Here is a 20,776-nt window from a genome sequence, read left to right as displayed (position 1 = left end):
TTTTGGTAAGGGGCCAAACAGTGGCGTAGGAAGGGGGGGGGGCGGTGGGGCGGTCCGCCCCGGGTGCACGCGCTGGGGGGGGTGTTGGCTCGCTGGTTCCCTGCTCTTTCTGCCCCGGAACAGGTTACTTCCTGTTCCAGGGCAGGGGAAGCAGCAGAGCCGACGCAGCTCCCAGTGACGTGCACTGGGGGCGAATCGGCCCTCCCGCCTGCCCCCCGCTGAAAGGTAGGGTGCGTTTCGGGGGTGCGCTCCGGAGGGGGGGGGGCGCCGTGCCCTGCACCCGGGGGGGGGGTGCGCAGTGGCGAACCGCCCCGGGTGTCAGGCACCCTCGCTACGGCACTGGGGCCAAATAAACCATTCTGTGGCCTGGCCCAGGTTCTCTAGTTGTTGATGCTTTGTTAGCCAACATATTAATGGGGCCATGACCTTAGGAGCCCATCCTATTTGCCTATGCCTCAACGTTATCAGTCATTTAACATACTAGAAGGAGATGTCACAGGCAGGAATTTACACTGTTGGATGGACATAAACCAAATTCACTCTGCAGTAATCAAATGGTAATAAAACCATTGAACAGTTGTGACGTAGCATTTATAAAGCAGGTTCTCACATTCTGTAATTTAAGTATTTCTTCACAGAAAGACATTGTAGCACATCTTCAAATTTGCCTGACAAAAAGGTTCTCTAAATGAAGGTCCCTGCCCTGGCATACACAACACTCATTAGCTCTCAAAAAAACTTAATCAGTGAGAAGACCCAATAAACCAAAGTCTCCTGAGCTACTACTGGTGTGGCACAAGTGCTAAAACTAAGCAAATAACCGAGTTTTTTTGGCAAGGAGAATTTCCTACATTTTAAGTACAGATACAGAGGCCTTCCATCATACAAAGCCCTGACTAATGATGTCCTCTATCCTGCACACAGAGGTGTGATCACTGCTGTCCTTGAGGTTTTAGAAAATGTACACATAGGTTGGAAATCTGTCTCTGCCCTTCCCAAGTTAGGTCCCAGGGACTGCCCACGTACAGATCTCATACAGTAGGTGCACTATTTCTATTCACCAATTGCAGTGGCATAGCCAGACAGCCAATTTTGGGTGGGCCTGAGCTGAAAGTGGGTGGGGTGGGTGTGTGGTGCACAATTTTCTCTTTGCACCCGCTCCCTTCTCCCCTCACTCTCCGCCCCTCCCCTGGCACCTCCCAACTCAAAATATACTTTTTTAGCTCATGAGGATCCCCAAGCTCTGTCAGTGGAAGACTTCCTCTGAAGACAGCCAGAACTCCCTTTTACCAAGCTTGGCAAGCAACAGCAGCAACTCCTTGAGCCATCGATGCCAGTACCCCATGCATGCTCAAGGATGTTGCCACTGTCTGCCAAGCTTAGTAGAAGGGAGTTTTGGCTGCCTTCCGAGGAGGTCCTCAGCTGATGGGGCTTGGGGATCCCCACCAGCTACAGCAAGGGTCAGGACTGATGTTAGACATGCTAGAGCCCAGGGCAGAAAATAAAGAAGACTGCATCCCCCCCCCCCCCCCCCTGTTCTCTCTCCTCCCTGCTTCCCCTCCAATTTTCTCCCTGCCATTATAGTCACTGACAGACCCTCACCAAATACCAAGGAATCACAAATTAGAAATAAAAATATGTAGACAAAAATTGAACTGGTGAACTTAAGGTATGTACTGTAACAATGGAGAAATAAAAACAGAAATCTATTTCCTTTTTCTACTGAACACAATAAAATGACATCCGCTCTGCATATTTCTCAACATATTTCAGTTAATAAATTCAGAATAAAATGCCTTTTCTACCTTGTTGTCTGGTCATTATGTTTTTCCATCATGTTGGTTCCAGTTCCTCTTTTCCACTTTTCTGTCTTTCTGCTAATTCTCCTTCAAGCATCTACTGTCTGCCTTTTCTCCTCTCTCCATTCTCTCTCTTCACTTGCATCTGACATATTGATCTTTCCATTTTAGCTCTTTCCTCTCTTTTTTTTTTCCTTCTCTGTCCACTCAGATTTCACCCTCTTTCTAACCCGTTTCCTTCTTTTTGCTTTTCAGATACCTATCAGATTTTCATCTCCTCCTTTCACCCCTAGCTCTCCTATCCCATCTCGCTCCTTCCCCAGCCTGCCATTCCCTTCCGTCTTCAATCTACTCCCCATTATCATATTTCTCCCCCTGTAATCACTATCTTCCTCTCGCTTGTTTCCTTGCCACCCCACTTGGCATCTCCCACATGGTTCCACCATTCCCAGTGTCTCTCTCCCGCCACCCTTATAGTCCAGCATCTGCTCCCAAATTTTCCTCTCCCCACCCTCCACCTTCTCCCAGCATCTTTCTGTCCCTTCACTCTTTCCTCTTGCCCCCTTCTCCGGGGGTTAGCATTTCTCCCTCTCTCTTCCCTCCCACCCATAGTCCAGTATCTCTCCCTCACTCCATTCTGCCCTTGGATCCAACATCTCTCTCATTCTTCCCCCTCCTGTGCAGCATCTCTCCTTCCCTCTCCTCAACCCTCATGTCCACATTTGTTCCCTCTTTTTTTCCTCTTGACCACCAAATCTCTCTCCCTAGCTTTCTCCCTAATGCTGCGTTCAATGGTGCACCCTTGCTGGTTGGGCTCGATTCCAAATTGGGTGGGCCTGAGTCCAAACTGGCTACTTTCCATTATAGACTACTAGCGTAACCAGATACATATGTGTATATGCACTTAGGTGTGAGCAAGTCATGCCAGCCATAGTGCTCACAACTTGTAGTGTTCCATAGGTTACATGTGTAATGCAAGTGGATGTAAACATAGGTGTTGTCTGGTTCGCAACTCCATGCTATCAAAGATAGGCACATAGAGAATAGGCATTTAGGTGCACTTTTCCCATGTGTGTGCATATATGCAGGTATTGTAAACACTTAATAGAAATTATGGGCCAGAGTCAGTAAATAGCACTCAGATTTAGGTGCTGTTGAAAAATCAGTGCTAAGAGCTGTTCTGTAAAGGGCACTCGGGCTGAGCGCTCTTTATAGAATAACACTTGGAGAAGATTTCTCATGCCCAGCTTTGGACGCAGGGACTACACCAGCTGAAACCTGGTGTAAAGTCATAGTGTGCAAGTTAAGCACCGAACCCTGGTATTCTATAACATTGCACCATAATATTTGGAATGCCCTTAACCTGCTCATGGCCGTTTTCCCTTATGGGTTGTACAAGAGACACTTGGGCGCGTAGCCTTATAGAATAGCATGTAGCATAATCCAAATTAGTGTCGAATAAGTACCAGTTAACTCCAATAAACACCACTTACTGGTTGTTAGCACCCAATTGACTAATAAGTTTAACACACATCTGGGCTCCGCACCCAAGTTTGGGTGTCAAGGGTGTCAAACTTTGGGCAACCTATATACGTAGAATCCAGTATTTATTTCTCATTCCTGCAATCTCTGGAATCCCCAAATATGTCCCCTTTTGGGCAGTTAGCATTGGCTATTTAACGATTTACACATCCAAAATGATCTTTTCAGTCCCCAGAAATATTTTTAGAATAAAGCCCTGATGTTCCCTTCCTGGTAGCAACCACAGAAGTATGTTTGAATACTGACCTCTACATGTTTAAAAACAATAAAATATTTCTAAGCAGAAACTTGTAGTCTTGAGTCTGTCTTTGTGGAAGAAGCAGGCTCCGGGATTAACCTTTAACTGCTGAGTAAATCAATCATAAAGGACTTAAGGCAAGTTTAATTTTCAGGCCTTGAGCCGAGTTTTCTGGAGTGAATTAGTTCTGACAGGTGGCTCTCTTGCATGCAACCTGCAGTGCCTCACTGCTTGAACTGTTTGAATTTTAGTAACAGCAGCATGCTATTTACACTCTGCTGAGACCTGCATGAAAATAGATTTAATCCATGCTGTTGGCTGGATGTTATACTCTGTACAATGAAGATTGGACAGCCTCTGTTTTTAATCTTAGTATGAGGAGTATGAGTCGTAGAGAGACTGAGCACCCATGTCTATTGTAAAGCACTTATTGGGGAGGCGACATTATAACCTCAACTGTGCAACCATAATTTTTATAAACACATCTTGCACTGAACTGTTTCCTGGTGCAAAATCAGGTGGGCTCCTACTGCTGATTTCATTTATATTTCATTTATATTTCATGTATATTGTTTAAGAGCATTAGTGTTATAAATTTCAGGTAATATCTGGTTCCTTTTCAGAAGCACAGAAATTTGTGTTTCATATTTAATATATAAAAATACTTTCCTGGAAGGTATTCAGTTAAGCATTGAAAGAACATATCTAATTATAAACTGCCATTCTCTTTAGTGGGAAATTATTTTATTTGCCACAAATTTGATTATTTTGCAAGTATTATGCTCCTAATTAGTGCAAGCAACTTAATTGTGGGAAATATCATTGAATCAAGAAATTTAGCTTGAAAAATATTCCTGAAATCCTTCCAGTATTTGAAATGGGAAATATGACCATTAGAAAGAGTTAAGACAACCATTGAAAAAGAGACTGTATCACCAATGGGTTTGCTCTCTACAGGAGTAAAGGAAAGATTTATAAGCCATGCTATAAGTACGCTAGCATTTTTAGCAAGTGCTAACTCTAGAGAGGCCCATAGGAATAAATAGGTGTCTCTAGTGCTTAGCACGTGCTAAAACACTAGCACTCCTTAGTAAAACGGGGCACTTAGTTTTTAAATGTAGGGGATGCATTCTTGCTCCCTTGGTTTAAAATATATTTTTTAATTAAATACAGTACTTCTATAATTACACTATGGGGGCAGTTTTCAAAGCCATTTTTACGTCTGTAACAGGGTCATCTATTAACTTGACAGCCTGAAAAGTACCCTCCAATGTGTCTAAAAAGATCTGAACACCATCCACAGGCATGTAGGTTTGGGTACAGTTAGAGGAGTTATTCCTGGGACCATGTATAGGTTGTATTTTCAAACTCATATGCATTATTTCCCCTGAAGAGAGTTCCTACAAACAAAGCAGGTACAATAATCCATTGGTATCTTGTACTTGTAAACCACTGGCACAAAAGAACAGAAATTATGGGAAAATAACCAGACCATCACCCAGGCTTTATTGTGAAGTGAACCCAACCTGACTGGGTTTCGGCAAGATTGTTGACCTGGATGTTTTTTCATCATCTCTTCTGACCAACTCTGTTCTTTTTTTTGCTAATTATTGCTGTTACAGAGCTTATTCTCTTTTTCTCCTATTTTGTACTTGTGGCAAGTTTCAAAGAAAAGTATGCATATGCTTTCTCTTTGAAAACTGGGGCAAAGCCCACCATTAAATGGTGCTTGTAGACTTGTTATAATTAGGGTGGTTCTACAACAGGGCACCTAGGCAGGAAAGGCACATAAGGCATATGTGCACCTGTTTATGAGGCAAAAATATGTACCTCTGTGCCTTTATAAAATAGTCTACCCGAAAGCTCAGCCAGCACAAGTTACACCTGTTTGTACCTGTAAAATCAAAAGAAGGACACAGCGTGTTGAACCTACCCCACCTTCATCTTATCTGTGCCCCTAAGAGTATCTACACATATAGGGCTAGCTTATAAAAAAAACAATAAAAAAAATACACCTAGGTGTATTCTATATGCCTATATTTAGGTGTACTTTTATAAAATATGCCTAAACTTTGTGCATGGTTTATAGAATACGCCATGCGCTGGTCTGCGTGACTAAATTATTTGTGGGCAGTTACACCAAGTAAAACTTTGTGTTAAATGCCGACACCTAAATTAGTGTATACCTGGGCTGCTTTCTATAACAACAACGCATAGGTTTTAGAAACAACCACGATCCTCCATTCCATGCCTGGCCACACTCACTTTTAACTATGCGGATTAGAATTTACGTACATCATGTACAGAATACGCTTAGATAATTGTATTGAAGACACTCTTTAGGCTCATCCTCAATCCCTACTCAGTTATCATTTTGAGAACTACACTACAGCTGCACGTGCCGTATCAGCTAGTTCATCATCTTGTCCCTCTCATAAATTGTGGTATACTTGAGATCTATGACTAACCAAATGTCAATTGCATCAGCCAGAAAAGAACGTGGTGTAAACGTGTTCTTCAGAAACCTCTCTGCTTATCATTCACGATTGCAAATGCATGCTGGACAGGGCTCACCATTCCTTGCCAATGATCTGTAACCCTAAAGCCAACTCAGAGCTGGCGTAGGGTTTGTTGCGGCCAGGGACCCAATCTTTGGCGCGCTGGACGCTTATCATTGGGGATGAATGCGTAAGCGCTGATTAGCATGCAATTTGCAGGCTACTTGCGCTAAGAGCCCTGTTTAGCATGCATTTGCAAGCTACTTGTTTCAAGCGCTCGAGGGCTCTGATCATGGGGTGGTAGTAAATGCCGGTGCTAATATGGTGCTAACAGCCTCTAGCGTCTGCATTTGCTTTTGATCATCTGCCTATGAGAGCCTTTAAATCTGTCAGGAAAACACATTGTTCTCTTGAACCTCTGTGCTTTACTTGGCTTGATATTTCAAAGCGTAAGCTGTTACCACTGTTTTCTTCCATGATTAACAATAGCCTTAGTACTGGTAAAGTCTCTACCCTTTGGAAAAGTTCAAGTTGTCCACCCTACCCTGTCTTAGTCTTCTTCCCCTTAATAAATCTGATCGCCTGAACTACAGACCAATCTCTCACATACCATTTTTATTAAAATTTTTGGAAAAGATGGTGTGTTAGTAACCGTACTGATATGTTTAATATTTTGCATCCTGTGCAGGCTGGCTTTAGGAGTGGCCACTCCACAGAAAATATTCTTTCTTCTCTTCTAAACAACATTCACACAAGTTTGGATAAAGGCCAAGTTAACACTATTAATTTCACTAGACTTAACCACAGCCTTTGATTTGATAGATCACTCAATTTTACTTGTTTGTCTTGCTTCTATTGGTATCACGGGGACTATTCTCCTTTGCGGGGTGTTTTACTAAGTGTCGGTAAGCCCAACGCAGGGTTACTGAACGCTAAATCAGGACTACCTGGCGGTAGTTTTGCCCTGAGTGCACGCCATTTCCGGGGGAAAAAGAAAACCCCTGGAAATGGCTTGTGTGGTGGTAACCTGGCAATAATTGGGCATCGCCACCCGCTTGCCTGGTTACCGCCGGGTTACTGCAGGAGCCCTTATCACCACCTTAATGGGTGGCGGTAAGGGCTCCTTGCTGCATATCCATGTGGTAAGCATTGTCTTGCCACATGTTCATGTTTGTCTGGGGGCTTTTTACCCACTGCAGGAAAAACTTCCCCCCGCCGCTAGTGTGGGGCCCTTTTTCCCGCAGCTCGATAAAAGGACCCCTTGGTTTACATCTTTTCTATCAGGTCATCAGTATGTGGTCCACACATCTCATGGTACCTCTGCTGCTTCTACACTCCACTGTGGTGTCCCTCAGGGTTCTATTCTATCACCCCTTCTTTTCAACATTTTCTTGGCCACTGGCCCTACTAATTCAAACTGCTGAATTAAAAATGTTACATTTGTGCAGACGATATCCTCCTGGTTGTACCTTACAATGCTAATTCTCCCTATCTCTCTGTATTGTAAGCTTGCCTCGATTCTATGGATTGTTGGCTATCTACTAACCATCTGGTCTTAAATCCTCCTAAATCCTTAGCACTCTGGGTTTCTAAGCATACCCGTGTGCCTAACGTTACCTCTTTGATTCTGTGGTTCTCCATTAAAATTAGTAGATTCCTTTAAATATCTGGGCATCATTATTGACTCTCTGTCAGGTTCTCAGGTTCAGAGCCCGCGGGGCCGGGCTCTGGAGCAAACGTGAGCCCTTGGGCTGCTGACGAGGAACGACAGCAGCAGGCAAAACCCACCAACCAACGCTGGGCAAGCACACCGGCACCGGCAGGGACTGCAGGCACCGCCCAGCGAGCCGAAACACATGGCCTGGAATCCCCCGGACTGGAGGACACAGGACTGGAACACTGGACTGGAGCACACCGGACTGGTCCACACAGCTTCACCTGCACTTAGCTACTAAGCCCCCCAGGAGTTGAGCTCTTGGGTTGGAGTAGCCGGCAGGACTTACTGGATACCGGATGACACAGGGACCAGGACTGGAAACAGAAGTACTCCTAAACCTAAACTGATCTACGTGCTCCCAAGCCCTAAACCAGCAGGAATGTCCTAACAGTAAACTGACAAAAGGACTTCCTAAGCCCTATACTAAACAGGAGCTCCTAAGCCCTGCTCAAGAAAGGGACTTCCTAAGCCCTAAACTAACAGAGCAGGGAATAAACACAAAGCTAACACAGGTGCTACTAAGCACCAAGCTACAAGCAGAGCTCTACACTAACAAGCTAAACACAAAACTAACAAGGAGCTTCCTAAGCACTACTCTGGCAAGCAACCAGAAAGAGCTCCCTAGCATTTAAAGGGAAGACAGGGGAGCACAAGGAAAAAGCAGGAAGCTAACACATAAGCCCAAGGTGCTTCTAAAGCACCAAACACCAACAGCAAAGACTGCAATGCTCCCAATAGCACAAACACCAGAAGTACTTCTAACAGCAAAACTCTGCAGTGTTCCTAACAACACCAAACCCTGAAGTACTTCTATCAGCAACAGAGCTTCCAAAGCCTACACACAGCAATGCTATCCAAAACCAAGAGGGAAAAGCAGGGGAACCATAAGGGAAAAGCAGGAAAGCTAAACACATAGTCACCAGTGCACACTGCACTAACACTAACCTGGCCCTTAGCAAAAGCAAGCAGGGAAACTAGACACAAAGTCAGAAGTGCACACTGCACCACACTACCTAAAGCAAACACCACTGTTGCAAAGGGCTCTGAAGGAAACAACACCACTTCCTTATCAAGGCCCTCCCTGATGATGTCACACTCCCTAGACCCAGGCAACAGCACCCCTGACCCAGAGAGCACACTGAAACCCATAGAGGCCCAACCCACACCAATGCAACACCGTGAAGGCACTTGAAGCCAGTACAACCCAAAGAGAGGTAGAGCTAACTCAGTCCACCACACAGCTGTAGTAAAGTAAAACAATTAACCCCATGCTGCTGGAAGCTGCCAGCACAGAGAAACAGAGCCAGCTCAGAAAAGGACAGAGAAAAAGAAACAGAAGCCAGCTAAGAAGCTGACCCCCAGGAAAGAGGTAAGTTTGAGAGGTGTTCTGACCCCAATCATAACACTCTCATCTTACTTTTGTTCCTCAAATTTCAGCTGTAGTACAATCCAGTTTTTCATCACTTCGTTCGATCTGTATTTTACGCCCTTTTTTGGATATTGAGGCATATCCATATTCCTCATATTACTGTATGCATTAGTTATTTCAAAGCTTGATTACTGCAGTATTTGCGAGGTCTACCACCGTCTCAGCTTAAAAGGTTGCAAACAGTTCAGAACGCGTTCTCACAGATCTTGTTGATTTGATAACACTTCTCCAGCATTTCTCCAGCACTTATAGAATATCATTGGCTTCCTAACTCTGACACGTGGAGGGGCATAATCAAAAGGGATGCCTGCCTGAAGTGCACTGCACCCACTAAAACTGCTCCAGGGACGTGCATACTGCTGTGATGGACCTGAGTATGACATTTGAGGCTGGCATAGAGGCTGACACAAAATATTTTTAAAGATTTTTTTGAGGGTGGGAGGGGGTTAGTGACCACTGGTGGTCATCTGGTCAGTTCAGGCACCTTTTGTGCTTGGTCGTAGAAAAACAGGACTAGGTAAATTCGTCCAAGTGCTCGTCAGGGATGCCCTTTTTTTCCATTATGGGCCGAAGATGTCCATGTGTTTGGGCATAGCCCGTCCCACTTTGCTATGCCTCCGACACGCCCCCGTGAACTTTGGTCATTCTCGTGACAGAAAGCAGTTGGGGATGCCCAAAATTTGGCTTTCAATTATACCGATTTGTGCGACCCTGTGAGAAGGACGGCCCATCTTACCAATTTGGTTGAAAGATGGGCGTAGCTTCTCTTTCGAAAATGAGCCTGATAAGGTATTATACACACACATTCCCTCATATATATCGCACCTTGTTCATTTCTTATTGTCTTATATGTTCTCTACACTCTTCTAACCAGAATCAACTGGTTACCCCCACTGTTACCCCATACCGGACTACAGTCCACTCATTCTGCTTTTAAGTCCAACCCTTTGGAATGCTTTACCCTTGTTCTTTGTAGTGAACAGTCTATCTACGCCTTTAAAGTTGCTTTAAGACTTGTGTATTCACTATTGCAAACTCCTCCAGCCCTGAGTTATGATGTCTAGGCCCAATGTATATGGGCAGATGTTGGCCTCTTTGGTATTTTATTGTATTTGTTTTACTTTACTTGTTTTATTGTTATTTCTTGATTTTATTTCTCCTTTTCTATTATGAGTTGCAGTCTTTTTTTCCTTTCATTTTAAATTGTTATTTTACTCTTTGTAAACCACTTTCATTTTATGAAAGGCGGGTATATCAAGGTTAACTAAACAATGCAATTAGTGTCAATAATTGCATGTTAATTGGCAATTATCGGTGCTGATTGGCTTGTTAACTAATTAAGTTGCACAGGTAAATCCGACTACGACCAGATTTGCGCACACTACTTAAGTCGCTTTATATAGAATCTAGGGGATATTGCATAAAAGTAAGCATTATGTTTTCTGAGTGACTCTTTCTTTGCATATATACCCAAGGACAATTTTATAAGCACCTACCTGAGTTTGTAAAATACTATTCTCCATGCTAAAGTTGCTTATAAAATTATCCTTTGTGGTGTTGTCCAGAAGTACTACAATGCAAGATATCATGAGGATAGAGTCTTTGCACTGTTAAAATGAGAATGTGTTTCTGTACCTCTAGCCTTGCAGGATTGACTGGTAAGAGTCTGCAGGATAGACTAAAAATAGGTGTGTAAAGTAGCCATAGTTCTCAGATATGTCACAGGATAACTCTTCTTTTTCTTATTTCCATTGTAGTGCGCTTTGCACCCTATCGACCTCCGGACATCTCCCTGAAACCACTTCTCTTTGAGGTGCCCAGCATTACCACCGACTCTGTGTTTGTGGGCCGGGACTGGCTGTTCCATGAAATTGATTCGCAGCTACAGAGTGACGACGATGGTGTAAACCAAGGCGTAGTGATTTGTGGCAATATTGGGTTTGGTAAAACAGCCATCATCTCCAGACTGGTTGCTCTCAGCTGCCATGGTACACGCATGAGACAAATCGCATCGGACAGTCCGCACGCCTCCCCAAAACGTATGCATATCTACCCTCACCTTCCTTCCCAAAATACATGCATGTCTGCTCTCACTTATTTCCAAAATGTATGCATTTCTGCTCTTGCTTGACTGTCCCAAAAGTAAAATACATACATTTTTTCTTTTGCAAAATGTATGCATGTCATCTCTTTCCTCTCTAAAATTTATACCCATCTCTCCTTAACTCCTTCTTCAAAATGTATGCCTTTCTACCTTTATCCCCCTCCCAAAATATATTTGTTTCTTCTACATACAATAATGGACTCATTGTCATTACTGTTTACAGAGACAGGTAACAATGACATCAACAATCAGCAGGGCTCTTAAGAAGAGCAGGAGACAAAATTAGCTGCCCCTAAATTAGCCAGGTTCAATCTGCAAGTGTATGAACTGGAACCAGTTCTACCAGCTACATGTCATTCTATTTATACGGGGCATGCAGACAATTATTTCCTACCCTGGGGTGCTCCTCACATTTAGAAACTTTGTCTTTACAACCATCTTAATATTTGACCCTACAAATTCACTTTAAATGTTCTTTCATTTATTGCTTCGCAGCTTACTGGGCTACCATCTCTTCCAGTCCTAATCTCTGTGTACTCCCCCACTCTGCTCCTGTTCGTACTAGCTGCTCACCATTTCTGTGTTTGGTTTAGCCCTGTTGGTGTATTTTTTCCCTTCTTTGTAATATCTGTCTTAGTCTTGATAGAATTAGTTACAAGCCCCTTTTCTTTGTTTTCTTCTACCATTTTCTTCTTCCATCTGTTGCTCAGCCTGACAGGTTTTGCTGTTATATTTTGTGGTGTTAATTTTGGAAAACAGTTCTTGTGTAAACACCTCTTTCATCAGCTGTATGCTTCTATGCAATGTGTTATTGAATTAAAATGTGAATAGTCAATTTTACAGAGCTCAAGAAAGATGGAAAAAGCACATAGGTGCTATTAAAATAGAAACATAAATAAAGACCATTTGCCATAAGAGCCTTACTGGGTCAGACCAGTGGTCCATCTTGCGTCCAACAGTGGCCAATCCTGGTCACAAGTACCTAGCAGAAACCAAAATAGTAGCAACATTCCATGCTACCAATTCCAGGGCAAGCAGTGGCTTCCCCCATGTCTGTGTCAATAGCAGACAATGGACTTTTCCTTCAGGAACTTGGCCAAACCTTTTTAAAACCCAGATGCACTAACTTCTGATGAGTGTCCTCCTATTTATTTTAAAAGTATTTCCATGTAAGTTCATTGGGGTGTCCCCTGGTCTTCGTACTTTTTGAAAGAGTGAAAAATTGATTCACTTTTACCTGTTCTACATCTTTCTAGTCTGCCCATCCATATCAACTACTAAGCTCTACAATCCCTTTCTCTCCCTTAAGGTGGAGTCTATGTGATAAATATACAGGTTTTCATGATCCTCTGTGCTTATTTCATTGCTTTCTTGAACTCAAATAAAGTCCTTGTCTCCATTACCTCCACTGAGAGGCTATTCCATGAATCCTCCACCCTTTTTATAAAGAAATATATCCTTAATTTACTCCTGAGAATGCCTCTTTTTCACCTTCATCCTTTGAGCCCTCATTCCAGAGTTTCCTTTCAGTTGAAAAAGGCCTGCCTTCTGTGCAGTAACACTACAGAGTAGGGCTGCATGTTAATCATGGTTAATGCAGCGATTTGTTAGAGGCAATTTAAAATTTAATCGAGGCTAATAATTGCTCTCACACTACACTTCCCTCCCTTGCTGGCTCCCCTATACCTTAATAGTTCCTTAGATGGCAGTGGTAGAACAGCAGTGTCTGTACGCTGCCTGCTCCAGAGGCCATCTCTGACCCATCCTGCCTCTGAGATGGGTCCAAGGGAGCCTACACATTGTTGCACTACTGTGTAAAGAACTTGTAAGGTAAGGGTGCAGGGGAGCAGAGAGAGAGAGCAATGTTGGGACTGGGGGGTGGGGGTTGCGGGATCAAAGATGGCATGATGTTGGGAGCCGCGGGGGGGGGGGGGGCAGGGAGCAGACAGAGAACAATGTTTGGACCTCGTGGAGGGGGGTGGGAAAGGAGAAAGGGAGAGATGTCGGACGCAATGGGGGGGCATAGGGAAAAGAGGTGAGAGGGAGAGAGATTGGACCAGGGGGACAGAGGAGGAGGGAAGGAGAGATGTTGGTCTTGGGAGACAGAGGAGAGATTGGAAGAGATGGACACAGGGCAGGACTAAGATGCTGGTAGGCATCTTTTAATCTTGTGATTAATCGTGAATAAAAAATGTTAATTGCATTATTAATCATGATTAAAACTTTTAATCAAAATGCAACCCTACTACAGAGGTATTTAAAGTCATGTTTAGTTAGCACATGTTTGAATTTATAAAATACTAGAATAAGTTCAAAAGTTAGTGTAAGTTGCGCATGTATCACTGCAACATAGATGTACATATATATGCCATATATGTAAGCACTAGCAACATATACCAAATCAAGAGCTGGTGTAAAGAATGTGTACTTTCGATATGTACGTGCATAAATTAAGGAATTGTATAACCTACATGCAGAAATGCAGACTTCCCACGCTCTGTTCAAACTCCACTCATACACAGTGAAAGTACATGCCATAAATGTGCATACTTTCGTGCTAGTTGGTGTTTCATAAGAGGCCACCTACATGCATAAATAATTAAAATAATGGAATTTACTTGTGTTCTCACTGAGTAAAACTAGGCAGCTCCTTATAAAATTACTCCCTAGATGTGTCTATTGTATTTTTGCTTGCCTGCTTTTCTTCCAAAATATATATACTAGATCTTTAAGTCTTCCCCTCTTATTCTTTATTATGAAGATCCCTGATCATCTAAGTAGCCATTTTCTGGACTCTATTTGTTTATATCCTTTTGAAGATACAGTCTCCAGAATTGTACACAATTCTCCAAATAAGGTCTCATTGTCACTGCTGGACCAGTCCAAATCAATGGTTGTCTCTCTTTCCAATAAGCAGATAGAGACAGAGAAACTGAACCATTCTAATGACATCACCAGTATAAGTGCTGTTGCAGCCTGGAATTCTCCAGTATTTCTCTACCTCCAGCAGATGGTGCAGGTTGGTTTGAGCTGGTGCAGCAGGTCCTAGTTTAGAGTTTATTAGATTTACTATACTGCCTTTACTGAACAAACAGAACAAGGCGATGTACAGTCTAAAACCATATAAATTGAAAGGAACTCCATTAATGATAGGAAAGCAACAAAGAACATCACACACAAAACAAACAAAAAAGCAAATCTAATGTCTCATGACATGCCTGGCTACCCACATTTCAAATGCCTGCCGATAAAAGAAGGCTTTTAGCAAAGATTTAAATTTTTAAAAAAGATAACTCATCACGGAATTCAAATAGAAATTCAAAGGGAAGTCGATTTCAAGCTGCAGGAGCTGTAAAGAATAAAGCTGCATATCTACCTGCTTTGAATCTAGCTAGTCTTGGCCTGGGCAATACAAGTCTATGGTTGTTTAAAGAATGAAGAAGTTGGGTGAGACAGTAAGGGCCATAAGAATATAAGAACACAAGCATCTCTAGAGGCTACTGAACTTTGGTTTCAGCTTTGGTGCCAAAACCGGCCTGAAATTCTAATTCAGCCATGTTTCGCTTTTGGCTGGAAACACTAGTGCGTTTTCGGCTGATACCAACCCCCCCCCCCCCCCCCCCCCCCGCCCCTGACCAAAATCTCTGCACAGAGCCTCCCTTCCCCCCTCCGTCAGCTACCACCACTGCACACAGCATCCGTTCCCCCCTTCTGGACCCACCCATCACCCTGTCATCTCTGCCACCAGAATGGCTGCTGAGACTTTCAGCAGCGGTCTCACAATACTGCCACTGAAGGTCACGGCAGCCATTTTGAGACTGGAGCTGGCATAGGCAGCAGTGATTCACAGTCATTTTAGTAGTGGAGACAGCAGGGGCAGGAGCTCTTGCCCTGGTTAGCACACTAGACAACCAGGGTGCCTAAGGTAGACCCGAGAGGGGGGAAGCTCTGTGCAGTTGCAGACATTGATGCTGAGGTATAATGAAAGGGAGCCGCAGACCCATCAAAATCTGGGGCTTTTCAGGTAACACGCTGCCTTCCGCTTCCTCCCCTCGGGGGTAGCAGCAGACAATGTGTTTGAGTTGCTGCCGTGGACCCGTTGAAGCAGGAGCAGGCAGTCACCAAAAGAGTAAATGAACAGATAATTTTTAAGAATTTCCCAGGCCCACCCTTGACTATGTGATACATTACCTTTGTGTTGTTTCAACTTCCAGTGGTGGCAGGCCCCAGGATTAACTGCGGAGTGCGTGTGGAGGATCAACTCTCAACTCCCTCCACGGCACCCCTGTGAATTTGATGCGGCGTACCAGGGCAGGAAATGCTGCCCTATGCCCTGCAATGTTTGTGCTTACATTTTCATCCTGGAAACACTCACTCCTAGGAGGTGAAGCTTCTTATCTTGGTCTTCAAATTTGGCAGCTGTTTCTTTAGGAAAGGTTATCAACTGTAATATAAACCCACAAAGAAGGGGATTCTGTCCTAGAAACAGTCTTCCAAATATCAGTCAGATGATATTCTCCCTCAGGGAGTGACATATAGCCTCCTACTGAGTTAAAATGTATTCATTCTGCACTTCCTCAGTATCTTTCCTCTCTTATCTCTCCCTACACCTCCCTGGGAACTCCCATCACGTATGTCACTTTTATCGGTACTCTTCTCTTCCAGCTCCAGCCACTAGTCCTTCTATCATGCTGCGCCGTACGCCTGGAATAGACTTTTTGAGTTGTCATACCTTCTTCTATCTCATGCCCTATTCAGATCCAGGCTAAAACCCCGCCTTTTTGAGGCTGCTTTTAACTCAATGTCTTAGTCACCTGTTCAATACCCATGTTGTTTTAATTATTCCCATACTAAATGTAACATGGTAACGTAGTACATGTCAGCAGATGAAGACCTGCCCAACAAGGTTTATTTTATTTTATTTATATTTGCTGTTCTTCCTTTACTGCAGAATACGGACCAAAGCACTTTACAACTCAAATCAACATAGAGAAAAGAACTCCAAGAAAACTATAGGACAGTTTACAGTTTATTCGTATTTGATATACTGCTTCCCCACCACGGTGACCAATGCGATTTACAATAAAAATAACATATAAAAAGTTCTTCATTAAAAATACATATAAGATATTCGTCAGTAAAAACAATCACCAGAGATAGTTAACTGTGTAGTTTGAATCTGGCACCCTGCGCAGGTTCCACTTCTGACTCCCTAATCCCATTTTTGTCCTGTTTTTGCCTGTTTTGAATAGATTGTAAGATCTATAAAGCACGGATTGTTTCGTATATGTCTGCGTACAGCGTTGCATATGTCAAGTAGTAGTATTAATAATTGTAGAAGCTCCTCAGATCCAACAGGATAGAGACCATCCTAGGGAATGGCACTCTACATACGGGGGAGCTTGAGGTACAATGAATTTCAAATTAGCATTTAAAGGTAACTGTAAGGAGTATCTACCAGAAGTCATACTTCTTTCAGGTGGAGGGGGGTGGAAACCTAACTTTAGGGCTCAAAGATGCTCCAGAGGTTTGAAGGGAGTCACTACCCTGAGCATCCATTACTTTCAGTTCTATCCTGAAAAGCACTTGAACATGTGAATCAATAGTTCCCTTGCTGTTACTGAATGATTTTTAATAATCTTTGTTCCCATTTTACTATCCTGAATTTTCAACCGTCTCAGCAGCACCAAAGGAACACTTCCTTTTCGGTATGCGTCTGCTCTAGATGGCATATGCAGATGACTATGCTGTTGGGTGGTCTTCCTCCCTTCCTCCAGCCTTCTTCCAACTAGGCCCTCCAACAAAGCCCTCCAGAAAAAGCTTATATTAGATCCTCCAGCCTAGCAGACGCAGGTATGCACTCCTTCACAAGTAGTGCTCTCGCTCCTGATCCATACCACACAGTAAGTCCGGCCTCTTATGCATCAGATAGCACACGCTGCTGGTGACGCTGCTGGGCAGTCTGACACCCCTTTTCTAAGGGCTTCTTCCTCCTAGCAAGGCCCTCCAGGACAAGGGTGTTACCAGATTCTCCAGCAGAGCAGACATAGGTAGGGTCTCATTTATAAGCAGTGCCCAAAATATTGTTTGATGATTTAAAATAAATAAATAAAAGTAGAAAATTACCTCAGCTTGCAATGAGTTGCATTCCTAAAGCTTTCCTAAATTTCATGAAATGATTATTGTGTGTTTTTATATTTCTCTAGTAAATTATTAAAGTAAAATGAAAGCCAGTGTAGACTGCCTTGTGTGATTTTTTTTTTTCTGATTTGTTGCTCAACAAATATATACTTTCTAAATATAAAAGAAAATGTGAGCCTGTTGCTTTTCAAACTTTTGGCTGCCTTGACTTGTCTTTCTCTGTTTGCCACAGATGTCGATGGGAGCCGGGAGCTCCCTCTCGCACAGCCAGCTCAGGCCCACACGTCTATCACCAGTGGAAGTTGTCCTGGGACTCCTGAAATGCGCAGGCGGCAGGAGGAAGCCATGCGAAGATTAGCTTCACAGGTAATGATAAGCAAAGACACCTTTCTTGAGGTCAGGAGCAGTGGCACAAGTCTCCTTTAAGCTTTCAGAAAATAAATAAACTAAGTTCTAAGGCTACCTCATACAGTACAAGTTCAAAAGATATCCATGAATATAAGGCTTTAATTTCCTCAGATCTTCTTTCATGATCGTCTGTGTACAGTGGTCTGGTCTGTCTCAACATTCAAAAAATAAGTGAGCAATTAATAACACGGTGAAAAGTACACACTTATTAGGGAGGGGTAGTTATTTAATATACTTTTCCTCATTTAAAACCTGTTTTACCCACAGTAAAAGACTTTCATAAAATTGTGCACACATGGTAGATTATATCAAAACACTGGCCTGGGGAGGATTTACTTTTTGCAGCAACACATCCATCTCATTTTATCTTTCCTTTCCATCTTCTCCCGTCAGCTCAACTTGCTTCACTGACACTGTTGGGTCAGAAGGATCCTGGTGGTTCAGCCTGCAGCAAGATGTGGGGCCTCTCAGCTGCTGCAGGACTCAAAGGCCCCTTTTGCATTTCTGTCCCTAGAGTCCCGAGGGTTGCAACAACTCAGACCCCCGTATTTAATTTTTCTTTCTCATTGCTTCCTTGGCAACAGCACAACCTCATGTGCATGCCTTTGGTGCTCGCCATCCCCAAATTTAGGCAGCGGTTGGTCCAACAGGAATGCACAATTGAGCAGGCTGCTTCTTTGTGTATGTAAATGTGGGCACAAAGAAGTGCATGCTTACTTTTATGCAAACTGGGGGTGTAGTTTGGGCAGAGTGGAAATAAAGCTGTAATCTATATGTATAGTTTATAAAATATGCAGGTCAACTGTACACACACACATTTTTGTCTTTTTCAGAAGAGATGTAAATCTGTATGTGTACATTTGTTCATTCTTGGGGCTGGTTCTGAGAATATTTATTTATTTATTTGTTGCATTTGTATCCCACATTTTCCCACCTATTTGCAGGCTCAATGTGGCTTACATAATTTTGTTAATACATTGTCATTCCAGGCTATCAGATACAGTTATTAGTAAGGTGTAGAGATTTAGTAATAGAAGAAAGAAGGAAGTAATTAGGAGATAAGTATAGAAGGTGGGCTTTCAAACTGGGTGGTTTGGTGAAGTGGATTAGTGAGGTTATAGGTTCTCTTTGTAGGCCTTGTTGAAGAAATATATTCTATAAGGCACATGTGCAGAACAAACCTGTGCATACAGATGGATGGCATCAATATCTGGAAAATATTACTTAATAATATTTCAGCCATAATATTCTCAAAAGAATTGAAGCTTGCATTGTAAAATAACTAATTATGCAAACTCCAGGCACTCTCAGTACTGAAAGGCCTTTTTTACCTTTTAATTTTTGCTTTTTCTAATTAATCCCTGCAATGCAGACCCCAGTGAGTGAGATTAGAGCAGAGTGAACTTCTCAAGTTTATCATTATGGTTATCAGAAGATCTGAATTGCAGCCATGTCCTGCAGCTGAGAAATGTGCTCTCCTGATAGATGGAGAGAGCTATTGAGAAGTGCCAATCACTTACATCAAAATAACTCATAAAATGACTGTAAAAATCAGATGTCCCATTAGTTTTTTTTTAACTTGCCCTTTTGATGGCTCCCTTTCATTATATCTCAGCATGCAGTATGTTCTCTGGGAGAGAAACAGAAAGAGGTTTAAGTCTGCTGAAATTCATTAGAGGCAAGGAGACATAGTCACTAAGGGGCGGGCGATCTTTTACTAAACTGCAGTAGCATTTTTAGCTCATGGTAGAAATCAGCTGGCAGCAAATGCTAAGACGCTCATATTCCTGTGGGCATCTCGGCATTTACTGCCAGCTGATATCTGCTGCGAGCTAAAAACACTACCTCGGCTTAGTAAAAGACCCCCTAAGAGCTTTCAGTTACTCAGTTCCAGTATGGAGATTTTAGATTGGTCATGATAGCCCTATCACGATGCATTATGGGACCTGCAGCACTGATTTCAATGGATAAAAGCAGGGACTACAAAGAAATACGCCGCTTTCGCATAGAATTTCAAAATAAGGACTAGCCAACAAGTTGCTCTCCCAGAACTAGGTAACTTGACAGCTCTGGTCATGTCTGTCATGTACAAGAAAATCTGTTTCTTAAAGAGGGAAAGTTGGCGGTTCTGTCTCAAATTCCTCTCAGAAAGTTGTCCTCCATTAATCCAGCTAGTACTGTTCCCTAAGTAGTCTAGAACTAAGTTCAAGAAAGGCTCTTCCTGTTGCTGACTGTCTGACTATAACCAAGTCACTTTGCCTTCTTTTTCTTCAGTATCTCCAGTTCTAATTTGGCAAAGATAATGAATAAACATATTCTTTGGCGACTGGAAGCTTCTCTTGTAGCGTACACGTTGGTGGTGTGCTGTCTGTCCACCCAGAGATAGCTCTCAGAATTGCTTCTAGATTCTAAAAAGAGCTGGTATTCTCTAGGTCTGACAAACTCTTATTGGGTGGTTATAACAATTTTGGAGCTGATATTCATTGAGTAGGAGAGGCTCCTACTTGGTTATCATCTCCCACTGATCAGGTGTTCCTTGGATTTTCAATTTCACTTGACCAGATAGTGCCACTGAAAATCTGAGGAGACTGCACACCGGGGCGATCCAAGGGCAGAGTCGGGGCAGAGCCGGGAGTTATCTGGACACACCGATATTCAATGGTGGTGCCAGGATAACTATCTGGTTAACATAGGACAGAAAAAAAAGCTGTCCTAAGTTAACTGGGTAGTTATCCGGTACTGTGTCCAGGTAACTCCTGTCTCTGCCCTGACTCTGCCCCTGGACCCTCCCAGCTATAACCAGGTAGTGCTGCTGCTGTCTCCTTGGATTTTCAGTGGCACTCTCCGGTTATGTGCACCTGAAAATCCAAGGATACCTGGATAGATGCCAGCAGTAAATA

The 20,776-nt window shown here is 43.1% G+C and overlaps 1 protein-coding gene across 1 annotated transcript in view; it reads left to right on the top strand.

Annotated features, from left to right (window-relative positions):
- The window catches only part of TANC2 (tetratricopeptide repeat, ankyrin repeat and coiled-coil containing 2), a 931,529-nt gene that overhangs the window by 749,539 nt on the left and 161,214 nt on the right, over positions 1 to 20,776 (top strand). Inside the window, exons 12-13 of the mRNA XM_030221414.1 lie at positions 10,981 to 11,262; positions 17,701 to 17,834. Coding sequence (XP_030077274.1) covers positions 10,981 to 11,262; positions 17,701 to 17,834 — 416 coding nt within the window. The remainder of the gene's footprint in view (positions 1 to 10,980; positions 11,263 to 17,700; positions 17,835 to 20,776) is intronic.

Source organism: Microcaecilia unicolor, chromosome 12 (genome assembly GCF_901765095.1).
Source record: "Microcaecilia unicolor chromosome 12, aMicUni1.1, whole genome shotgun sequence".
Lineage (NCBI taxonomy): Eukaryota > Metazoa > Chordata > Amphibia > Gymnophiona > Siphonopidae > Microcaecilia > Microcaecilia unicolor.
Note: the sequence above shows the minus strand (reverse complement) of the source record. Positions and strands in the feature narration are given on the sequence as shown.